Consider the following 12,166-nt stretch of genomic DNA (forward strand, 5'->3'; position numbering starts at 1 on the left):
ACCATTTGTGGTTTATACGGATCACGCATCACTGCGGACCGTAACAAACTCACCGCACCTCTCGCCTAGAATGGCAAGATGGCTCACATTCTTCTCTGAATTTAATTTCAAAGTTGAATATAAGCCGGGTAAGTCAAACGTCTTGGCTGACGCTTTATTGCGCAGACCAGGCTTCGAGGTTAGACACCAGGAAAGTGTGTCTAGTGCGAAAGCACGATTTTAGCCGTCAACGTTGGCAGCCATGAAGGCATACCACGTGACGAGCTCATTGGCCTCTGAGATAAAAGAGAGCTACAGTCTCGACAACCACTGTCGCCTTCTGTTGGATCACTTCGGTGGACGAAAGGTTTCCCTTCCGTCGCACCTGAAAGCTAAGCTCAATCGCTTTAGCTACAGCAATGGCCTGTTATGGCATCAGCTGTCACATTGTGATCCCTTGAGAATTTATGTGCCGCATGACACAGATCTCAAGCTGATGATCCTTCACGAGCTCCATGATGCGCCATCTCGTGGACATCTGGGCCGTGAGAAGACATTCTTACGAGCGTCAAAGGAATTTTGGTGGCCACATCTATATAGATGAAGGGCCAACTATATTCGCTCTTGCGAACAGTGTCAGCGCATTAAGCCTGCACCGTCCAGCATTGCACCACTAAAGCCGCTACCGATTCCAACCAACTGTTGGAAGTCAGTAAGTCTGGGCTTCTTGTTTGGCATGCCACCCGATTCTGAGGGTCGGACGGGACTTGTAGTATTTACAGACAGACTGAGCAAATGGTGCATTAGCATCATGTAAAACATTAATCACAGGCAAGGAGGCAGCTCTCTTGTTCCTGGATCATGTATACCGACTACATGAGATGCTCGAGTCCATAGTATCACATCGGGATCCACATTTTACGTCTGGTTTCTTGAAACATGTATTTGAGCTGCTAGGTAGCAAGCTTCATATATCGACCGCAGATCATCCCCAGACCGATGTCCAAACAGAACGTGCCAATCGGGTCGTGGTGGATGTCTTACGCACTATAGCAACTCCCAATAAGTGGAGCAAGCAATTGCTCTTTGTAAAGTTCGCTATAAATAACAGTGTTTACGCCTGTACGAGTGAGACACCGTTCTATATTAACGGACTGCGCCATCCTCGGACGCCAGTCTCGTTTGTGCGCAGCCCGAGTCTTAGTGGGGGAGGGCCCCTCACTATGGTCGGTGCGAAAGAGGGACATAGTTTTGCAATATGACGATAACCCAGGAGGGTATCACCTGTAAGACTGAAACTTGCCCTAGTGAACCTGTCAGTTTAGCAGTGGTTATAAAACTACGCCATATGACCGACCTCCCGGCGATGTTAAAGGCGAGTTTGATGCTAAAGCATGAGCGAGGCTCAACGCTTTGTGGATGAGCGATTAGCCATCACACGTAAAGTCCGTGACGCAATGGCAAGCGCACAGGACAAGCAAAAAGAATATGCGGACCGAAATGGTCGCAAAAAAATAATGAACGCTTTAGAGTGGGTGAAAAATAACTATTAAGTACTGCTACCCTACCTAAAAATGCGATTTCTGTTTTACCTGGAGGTACTAGTTGTTGCCGCGTTTCATTGGGCCCTTTACGGTGATAGAAGAGGTTGGAGACCTATATTATAAGCTCACCCTTCCCCCGTATATGAATACGCACCCCGTATTTTACGTGGGTCGTCTGAAACGGTATGTAGACCCAAATGAGGTCACATATTCCCATCTGGCTAAGGAGAGCGATGGTGACGCCGACTGTGAGTCGAGCGTCGTTCGGGTGAGGGAGACGGTGAAGGCGAAAAGCTATCGGACCGATTCCTACCTCCACGAACAGGACTTGGAGAGCGAGGGACATCACGCGAGTAACGCGAATTCTCAGCATTGTCCGCTCAAAGAGGTCCAAGCGAGTCTTCAGGCGTTCATAACCCTGACGGGCCTTCGCTCAGACACCATTAAGATCCGAGCTCAGTCGCGAGAATTGACCCTCGAGATCCGCAATACGTCGTTCAGCAGCGTTTAACGCATGTTACTGAACGGACGTAGGTCCGACAGCCGCAATTATTGGCCGAGATCGCCAATTCTATCGGACGCCGCCAGCACTAATGGATGCGGGTGGGAATCAACGCCATTATGAGTCTACACCGCTACCATCACCACAAAGAGGTGATGATGGCAACGAGCCGGTGAAAAGGGTGACGGCGCTATTATGCCGATCCACAATTTAACCATTGCTCTTGACATGGAGACGCCTTACGTTGCAAAGGCAAACTTGCCTGATATCAACGAGGCAACTGTCTAATCGTCTGCGCCAACTAGCGCAGCAATCGGTAATAAGAGCACTGCTTAAAGGTGCAGTTGCTTTTTTGTTGGGTAAGAACCCAACATCTGCCGCGAAGGCTATTCAAAGTGGAGAGTCTGGCGCAGAAGAGCCTGAGCACAAAGCTCACCTACGGCACATTCTCGTGACCAGTCGGTGTCATTAGTCGCCGTATTGAAGGCTGTTATATGACGGATAACAGACTATCTATACAACCTTCATCTGGATGGCCTCGATCGGATGGAATACTTCTCCGCTCCTGTAGCGCAACTACAGAGCTCATTAGTTTTATGGCGTCAACTCCTCGAGCAACACTTAAGGGTTTTGCCGTGCCGTATTTCTCCGATCTCAGTCGTGTTGCTTTCGAATGAAAACAAAAGTTCACTATGTTTGGTCGAATGATCGCTAGGGTTATGAGCAGCTGAAACTTTGGCTGGACCTTTCGGAGCAGCTGATGATAAACGACTAGCGTCGAGTGCGCAGTCTTTTTCGCTCTCTGAGTACCCTTCAAGGTGGGAGGAACCAGTCGGTAGGACCTTCTGAGCAGCTGATGTTGAGAGGCTCACGTTAAGCGCGCATTTCTCCTTGCTCCCTTCAAGCTGGGAGGAATCGGTCGGCTTGAGTCGTTCATCTTTCCTGTCACCTGACCTGAACGACGTTCGACCCACGTAGGCGTCTCCTTATACGGATAGGTGTATGTGATTGATCCACATATCGTTTCAGCTGACCAGGTAAATAAGAGATGCTTCTTCATATACGGTGGGAGGGTGAGCCTATGATCTCGATCTCCCATCTCCTCGACAACCGTAAATGTTTCGATGAAAACGCTGCAGTACCAGTTGTTTTCTATACCACCATGTTATCCATGACCTGCCCTTTTATGAAGGAAAGCAATACTTAACAATACTTCGTCTACCACAAGACAGTGTTCTTTGTTCTTGCAAGTCGATTCGACACTTATTCTAGGAGCACATCCTGCACAGAGCCGAGGGCCTGTGGCAGTTGAAAGGGAAACACAGGAAGTCAAGCGTCACAAGAACCGACACAGATCCTTGTTTGGTACGGTTTACGGCACCCGCTTCTAAGGCAAAGTGCGTAGTGACTCCAAAAACGAGCACTCTACTAACTAGGTCGATCGAAGGCACATCGAAACGACTGAATTTTTTAAGCAGTCCCGGTTCAAGAGGACAGACCTTCAAAAAAAACGGATGTCCGAGGGCGTCAAAGAGAATATGGCGGGAATGTCTTCATTAAAGGTGATCCAGCATGTCTTCGGATCTAGCAAAGAGATAGTAAATATCTCAAAGACGACGTGGGATCTATTCCTGTCCGCGCGAAAGGAAAGAAATTTCCACAAGGCAGTCACTCCTGTTTCAAAAGAGAACTTCGTGGACTGCTTTTTGTCGTCAACAATGGACTAGAATGTCTTGGTGACCGGCAAATGAAACTCTTTGCTGGTCAAGGCCAGGTCGCTTTTAGAAAAGCCACGTTTTTCGACGTTATGTAAAAATTCCGTGTCCCACCGCACAATTGAAAAAACACAATTTTCATCGAGCTGGGTAGGAGCTTGGCTACATTAGACTATCAGCTTTGTATACGTTTGAGATACTGTTAACGCATCCTCAACTGTATTGGACGCGACATCAGTTGCTTAGGCATCTCGCAGGAGCACATCCTTTCCAGACTTAGCAACTTTGCGTGCAGGCCAGCCTACCCATGGTTTAATATTTGCAAATTCCGAAATGCCAATAATGAGGTCATACGAACTCTCTATCAGGCAGGACCTCTGGTCTCTGGGATATATTGAACTCTACATGTTCAAGCCCAAATAAAGTTTCGAGCTTGTCACAAGCTGCGTGTTTCGCATCTAAAAGTTCTGTAAACTTTTCCATTTCCGTGAAGGCTTAGTCTTAAGAAGACTCAGGCGTAGATTGACTACGAGTGCTGCCAGGTGTAGCGGAGCCACCTCGCTCCTTAAGTCAGAGGAAGACTTTTAGACTCAAAGAGTCTCTTAGTTCTAAGAAAATAATGGTTTAACAACTCAGGGAGTCGTACAAGCTGTTAAAGCTTAAGGAATCCTAGTTCAAGGGATTCAGAGGTTCGTAGAACGAAGTGACAACTAGTGCCAAAGATTATATACCTTAGAAAGGATTATATCTCTTACAGGTCAATGCTCAAGCCTTAGGAAGGCACTTAACGCCTTAAGATTATAAAGGGACTGCATATTATTTAATTATTTAATTTTAAAGCTTACCCTAGCTAATTTAAAATTGATTTTGGCCGCCAGATTCATATGTGGCGGCGACCACATTTGGTACCCATAATAAATGGGATTTAAGTAATTAACTATTTTAGAATAGGATAAATGGGAATATTGCCCATCCTTCCAAATTGGCCACAATTTTACAAAATTTTTGCCACACCTATGACGATTCAAATCGGTGACATCGTGCTGGCTTACCATGGCCTCATGATCTACGATGCCAAGGTGCTCAAGGTAGACAACGGCCACGGTGTGCAGGAAACGACAAGCACTGGCGGTCAGCCCACTGCTAGCACGCAGTACTATGTGCACTACCAGGGCTGGGCCAAAAAGTGGGACGAGTGGGTGCGTCACGACCGTGTGCTTGTGGATACGCCCGCGAATCGTGCATTGCAAAAGAAAGCCAAGGACGACGTAGCCAAGACAAAAAAGAACAGTCGCTCGTCAAAGAGGAAAAAGATTAGCTCGGCGGGGGTCGACACCCCGAGTGCTCGCAAGTCCCCATTCAAGCGCTTAAAGCGGAGCGCAGAGGGCGAAGTTGAAGAATATCCCGATGCTGTCGAGGGATCGGAAGATGATGGGGCAATACCCAAGCAAATCAGCATTCAAATGCCTTTTTCGCTGAAGAAGCAGCTTGTGGAAGACTGGAAGAATGTGACCCATGCGCCGCATAAGCTCGTGCCACTTCCCCGAAAACCCAACGTAGATCAGATAATTCAGACTTATCTTGCATTCAAAAAGAGCAAAGTGCGCGAAGGGGAAGCCAATGGGGACAAGGAGTATAAAAATATCGAAGGCATCATGATTGGCGTCCAGTCGTACTTTGATCGTGCCTTGAGCTCCATACTGCTCTATCGCATGGAGCGGCGTCAGTATCAGGAACTTCATCAAAAAGATAGCCAAGTAGTGCCACTGTCACAGATTTATGGTGCGGAACACCTTATTCGGCTCTTTGGTACGTGGTACCAGAAAATTCGTTGTGTAGCCAAATTAACACGTTCCTTGTAATGGATAGTGCGATTACCTATGTTGCTGGCAGGCTCCACCATGTCTCCGCGCGAGCTGAATCGAATTCAAGCGCGCCTCAACGACTTTCTTAAGTTTATTCAAAAGAACTCAGCAGCTTGGTTTGTTACGGAATACGAAGCTGTTTCTGAAAAGTACGTTGAACATGCCACCGCTGCATCCTCCTAAACGCGAAATACGACAAAAATGTATCCATTTATCAATCTTCGGGCCTTATGGCTACAAAATGAATAAATAAAAGGATCATGTGGCCACTATCAACGCTGCGACTCTTAATCACTAGTTGGCCCGCCTGGATCTCGGCAATCTTAACGTTCTACGCTGCGTTTCAGCTCCACTACTTACCTGAAACAATCGCTCGAGTCGCTGCCCGCCTATTTTTTTATCCAACATGGCCACTAACGTACCTTTCGCGGCGAAAAAACTACTGGACGTTGGTAGATTCTAACGTCTTTTTAGGAGCCGCTCCCATGTCCTTTATGCCTCATGTGAACGATCTAGTGTCTCGGGGCGTTCGTGCTGTGGTCAACATGTGCGACGAATATGCGGGACCAGAGAAGCAGTACAAACGCCAGCATATCCAACAGCTCCGGCTTCCAACCGTGGACCACGCCGAGCCTTCGTTATCGGCATTAGAGGCAGCTGTATCTTTTATCCGTGCCCAAAAACAGCGCGGTGTGAGGACGTACGTGCATTGCAAAGCGGGGTCTGGACGCAGCGCTGCCGTGGCGTTGTGCTGGTTGGTCGCACACCGAGGAATGACGCCACAAGAAGCACAAACGTACCTAAATGAGAAGCGTCAAGTTCGTCCGTCATTATATTTGCAGCCAAATGTACGGGCGTTTTGCAACAAGATTTCAGGCGAGTGACAAGCAAAAGTAGCCAATCCTCGAAACTACGAAAACGCATGGTTTACTTTTTTAAACACTACAATTGCCTCTATTTCAAAATGATATCGGACATCATCACGTCGTGCTTCTTCCTTAAAGAGTTAAGTCACAACAGAAGCGTGGAGTACGAAAAAAAGGAGTCAAGCTTGTCACCAATTTACAAATTGCCATAAGCAATGACATCTGATAGCCACGATGAGCCCCAGACAATAACAATCGTAGCCCCTCAGTAAGCTACTTTACGACATGGCTTCGCCTGCGTCAAATAGGCTCTTCCTTCCTTCGGGGTCGTTCATTCATTCCCACGACGGTGCCAACGTCAACTTCCGATATCAACTTAAATTGATACCCCACGTTGTTACAAAATTGGTCATCAACTTCCTGCGTCTTGCACTTCATCAGCCTCCTCAGTCCTCGTAAAAGTTGCCAAACCTGTTATACATCAACTCGCGGTCGTATTTCAAACGGGCCTGTTCGTCGCAAAGTACATTGTACGCAGCTGTCATTTCTTTAAATAAATCCGCGTGAGTTGCCGTTTTGGCTTTGTCTGCACAACAAATCGTACAATCGTCAGCATAACTTCTCCCATTTTCAAAATCAAAACAGAAAAACGACATACCTGGATGATACACAAGCGCCAGCGTCCGATAGGCCTTTTTTATTTGATCACTTGTTGCTTTCTTCGCAATGCCAAGCACATCATAATGAGTTCGGCGTTGCGTCTTCGATATCATAAACGACGTGCGCCCACCGGCACGAGACGATTGATGTCGGCTATTAGTCTCATTACTGCCATTTGAGCCACGTCGAAACTTATCGTGAAATCGACTTTCATCTCGCGACGAGTCATCCTCGCAATTCTGACGTCGTTGGTGTTGCTCACGCTCCGCTCGTTTCTTCGCTGCTTCGCGTCGACTTGCTTCAATACGAGCTTTGGCAATCGCGGCTTTTGCCTCATTTCTTTCGCGACAAACGTCTGCTGTCGCCACGTCTTTTGGTTGTTCACGCAAGTAGCGCTCAAAATCCTTGACTGCTTCATGATACATCTCTAATGCTACGTGACAGCGGGCTCGACGAAGCAATGCACGGGGATACGTTGGCTTGCGTTGTAGCGCTTCATTACAGTCTAAAATGGCAGTGTGATACCGTCCTAATCCCATCTGCGCAGCAGCGCGATTGCAATAAATTATAGCACAAAACTCTTGATGGGCTGAATCAATCTGAACGGCCTCGGAATAAAACCGTACTGCTTCTTGGTAATCTCCTCGCTTAAAATGGTCGTTTCCATTGTGTTTCAACTGCTTCATATCTTGCCACTGCCGCTTTAATTGAATAACATGAGAGCTGCAAGGAGCCACCATTTCCAAAGCGTTTAGAACTTCGACTGCTTGTTCCACTTTATTCTGGTAATGCCACGAAGTGGCCCACAAAAGACCGAGCTCAATTCCGAGAATCGTTATCTTTTCCACCATTAAACTCGTAGCGGATCTACTTGTTTCATCTCCGTTATCAGCTGTGCGACTTAAATTTCGCTGAGTGGCTTGATGCTTTTCAATGTTTGCATTGCAAAATTTAACAATTTGATCGAATTTTCTGGCACACACTTTCAAATAAGATGCTACTTTTCACCATTCTTACAAAACATATACATGCGTACCTTTGATAAAGGAGGATTTGGCCCTTTTGAACTTGCAGCTTTCGGCTTCTTGGTGCGAGTTGCAAAGCTTTCTCCGTGTGAACAAGAGCCTGATTATAATCCCCATTGGCAACGTACCACATGATTTCACCTTCTAAAGCCGTCAGCTTCTTAATCGTTGTTTCCATCTTCAAAAGCGACGCATAATCTGCTTGATCTCTCATTTTCGCTTCACCTCCCTGCTCGACCATCAAGTGTCGTGCCGTTTTCAAATTCGATTGGGCATGCGCAGTATCGCCAAGTAAAACTTGAATCCGACCCAAGCGAAGGTAGGCACAAGCATACGTTTCATCCACTTCAATCGAGCGTCGGCATTCATGCATTGCTTCGGTCATTTGCATGAGCATTAACAAAGATGCAGCTCGATTTGCATGCAATTTCGCCTTGTCGGTTCGTATCGCGGACGAAAGGTGAATTAAATTATAATACAGCAAAGAGTCAAGAGCTTCGATACTCTGACGATAATATTCGGCAGCTTCGGGGTATTTTCGTGCGCAGTGGGCTACACCACCAAGTCGCTTTAATTCTTCCCAATCCCGCTCATCTTCACTGTCCATTTCAGCATCACCTTCTGTCAAAATGCTGCTACTAGGAGCTGGTGACGCTGATTTCGTGCCATCTCGACGAGAACCAACGTTTCGAAGTGCCGCACGAAGAATTCGACGCGATCCTGCAAAAGCAGGATGCGCCTCTTCTTTCAAAGGTTTGGCTGGTTGATCCGAATGAGGAGGTTGTGACAGATTTGAGCTATTGGCTTCATTACGGTGACTGTCGCTAAAAGTACTTTGAAGGCCATTAAAAGCCGTGGTACTTTTCTTTGCAGAAAAATTAGCTGCATTAAAACAGCTTTTTGTTTCTGCCGAGTTGGAAAAGGACGATTTCATTGGATCAGCTGGAAATGTTTGTCCATAATGCCGAAGACGAGCGTTCTTCCGACTGCGTCTATCGTGCATGTTAAAAGGCGACGGCATTGCAGAAGACGAATTTGATACGGGAGATGGCGTTTTAAAAGCTGACGATGTTGATACGGGAGAAGGCTCTGGCTCGTTCGAGTCCAAATTACCATCCTTTCTTTGATTGCTTTTATGGCTAAAGAGCCCATTATTTCGAGAGCGAACTCGTGAAGTTTTTTTGGCATCCGCGCTGCCAATCTGGAAAGCATTATTTGTCGACCCTTCGGCTTTTTCAAGGCCATGGAATTGTGAATTCGTTGCCGGAATTTCGGTTGCAGTTTTGTCAGATTGAAAAAAGCGATGCGACGAACCATTTCCAAACATAAAGTGCCCGCAAGTGTCCGTGCTTGAACTAACAAACGGATTGTTAGAGCCAAAAGTGCTGGTTGGAACGGATGATGTATCAGGTTCATGAAAAGGCGAAGCTTTGGTGCTTTGGAACTCAAATTTTCCTCCAGTAGGTCCAAATACTGTCGGATTTGAAAACCTGGCCGAAGTCGAATCATTTGCATGCACATTCTGAGTAGCTTTCGTTTCACCAAATAAAAAGACAGATGGAGAAGCTGACGAGCTTGGTGTTTCAAAGGTCCGAGTCGCTTTCTTAAAAATCGAATGGCTGACTGAAAATTTTTGCGATGTCGTGTCCATAGGCAATGGACTGGCACTACCACTTGACGACGACATAAAAGCTGAGCTTGTGCCAAACTTTCGGTTCCGGCGCTTCGCACTTCGATTTTGTGGTCCAGCAACGCCTGTAGCAAAAAAAGCAAAAGCTTGATTTGCTTCCTTCTTTTCATTGTCTGTGCCTTGAACGGGATCCCCGATCGTGACATTTGATCCAATTGAAAACTCTGGTGCGAAAGTAGAGGTACTAGAAAAATTTCGATGCTTGTAAGCTTGTCCAAACAGAAATTCCCCATTCCTCGGCGTGTGATTGGCTGATTTCATGCCGGGATTACCAGAATTCAAAGGCGTGCCCATTTCAACTTTATCAGTTGGTAGGACGGGTTGTTCATTGGACGAAAAGGCATGAAAAACGCCAGGTTCGGCAAATTTATACGGTTTAAAAGGAGCTTTGTCTTGGTTGTCTGGAACCGATTTTTTCTCAATTGGGACAAATGGCACGTCGACGCACGGTTGAAAATTCGGACTTTGCATGGACGCATGATCACGGGAAGAGTCCAATCGTGCTGCCCCAAAGGTAAAATTAAAAGGAGTCGAGTCGTTTTTCTGATTGGTAGAAATAGTTGCCGACAGAGCAGGAATAGTCGGGTGCATCGATGATATTTCCGTTTGAAAACTTGAATTTCTATGGTCACGAGAAAATTTGTCTTCACTAAATAGCGTCGAGAATCGAGGGGAAATGTTTGTGCGGCAGTGAGTCGTAGACGCCCATTTACGTACGCGAGATTTTGTGTCTGCCACTCCAGGTGCAAATGTCGCCTGATTCTCAGCTTCGACATCCAACCAATTAGCCGCCTCTCCTGCCTTGGGTTCATTTCCCTTAAAAGCTTCCTTCTCCGTTCCAACTTCTTCGACTTTTTGTACAGAACGGCGCTTGAAAGGATTTTCACTAAAGGCCGCTTGGAGGTCCTTCCATGCGTAGTAATATCCGTTCGAGGGCTGTTGATTTGAATCGATGTCTCCGTCCTGCACAGCTCCATCCAATTTATTCAATTTTGGGTCTACTTTCGTCCTTTCTGGTTGTTGCTCATCGAACTCATTGTCTGGATCAAGATCATCTGTGTCTACGGAACTCGTTACAGAGCTCGCGTCGCCCATAGATGGCGCATAGTCTTCGTCGTCCTCGTCGCTCTTTGGTGATGGCATTGGACATGAGAAAAATGCGCTCGTGCTTGAAGGAATCTCGTCAAAGGATAAATTATGATTGCTGTCGTCAGACTGCTCGTCGTCCGAGCTTTCTGGGTACTCTACGAGCCGTACCATGACGCTTTTACCGACTCAAGTATAAGTGAACAAGAAGTTGATCTTTATTGGCAGCTTGACTTTAGTGACGTGCCAATTGTTATTTTACAATACTGATTACATAAATTTACCTCTGATTGCGTCTTTCACTTAAAAAAAGGTTTTCAGTGCGTCTTCAGTCTTTAATTGAATATATTAACCATACAAGTTGTATATTAATAAATAAAATTAACTTTCATCTATGAGGTGTATGTTGCAATGGAATATTGAATCAACACACATCTCAATTAATTATATGACATAGTTGATTTTGAGCTTGACATGGAAAAGAGAAAAAGCATATTTTGGAATATTATTTCACTAAGAATAAATGAATGTAGTGCTAATCATGGATAATACAACATTGTTATCTTCCCTCTTGAAAAATAGACAAATGCAAGTTTGTTTTCTGCCCTTTTCAAAATAGACAAATGCAAGTTACGGCGGGGGTAATTAAAAGCATAGGATGCGCCTGCCACTCTAATATTAAGTTTAGATATAAAGGGCCACATGGCTCGAAGCCACCACCTAAGCAAGTGTTAATTCAGAACACATGAAAATAAAAAAACAGCTGTTTCTAATTTGCTTTATACGCTTTAAATGAAATTTACATATATGCGTGGTTTAGATTGGACATACCTATAGTAAATACAAGCTTATTGTCTATTCCGCGCTTCCTTCAAGCTACGTTGAATGGCCCTGATGCACTTTGTAGAACTACATGGCCCCTCCATGGCCTCCGCGGGTCGTGCGTTAGGTTACACAAAAAATTTCAATCTCTGCAACTTTGCCTTCCTCTTTTATGGAACGTCCCGTTGATCCCGATTCATAGTTTGTTCGGCCACCGTATACTACTATCAACACCAATTCTCCTTTAGAGACACTGTATTACATAATTACACCTACGATCTATCCAAACATTTGCTGCCTCTCTATTCTTCGGTTCAAGGCTTCAGCTACCCGCCGCCTTGCCCAGCTTCTCGCGTACTCTTTGCATGGCTTTATCCCACCGCTTTCGAATCCGCCTACTGTGGCAAGGCTT

The 12,166-nt window shown here is 45.9% G+C and overlaps 3 protein-coding genes across 3 annotated transcripts; 2 read left to right on the forward strand and 1 right to left on the reverse strand.

Moving 5' to 3' along the window:
- Positions 1-4,748: 4,748 nt before the first annotated feature.
- Positions 4,749-11,106, reverse strand: CCR75_001725 (uncharacterized protein; the record flags this gene model as incomplete). The annotated part of the gene is made up of 3 exons (XM_067959826.1): positions 4,749-7,057; positions 7,130-8,103; positions 8,168-11,106. 3 exons carry the CDS (start codon positions 11,104-11,106, stop codon positions 6,918-6,920), a joined length of 4,053 nt encoding a protein of 1,350 aa, XP_067815648.1. The 3' UTR covers positions 4,749-6,917.
- On the forward strand, positions 4,802-5,788 carry CCR75_001726 (uncharacterized protein; the record flags this gene model as incomplete). Its single annotated transcript, XM_067959827.1, has 2 exons — positions 4,802-5,549; positions 5,634-5,788. The coding sequence occupies 2 exons, from the start codon at positions 4,802-4,804 to the stop codon at positions 5,786-5,788; spliced, it is 903 nt and encodes a 300-aa protein (XP_067815651.1).
- CCR75_001727 (uncharacterized protein) lies at positions 6,091-6,489 on the forward strand (the record flags this gene model as incomplete). The annotated part of the gene is made up of 1 exon (XM_067959828.1): positions 6,091-6,489. One exon carries the CDS (start codon positions 6,091-6,093, stop codon positions 6,487-6,489), a length of 399 nt encoding a protein of 132 aa, XP_067815650.1.
- Positions 11,107-12,166: the final 1,060 nt, after the last annotated feature.

Source organism: Bremia lactucae, linkage group LG8 (assembly GCF_004359215.1).
Source record: "Bremia lactucae strain SF5 linkage group LG8, whole genome shotgun sequence".
NCBI classification, from domain to species: Eukaryota; Oomycota; class Peronosporomycetes; order Peronosporales; family Peronosporaceae; genus Bremia; species Bremia lactucae.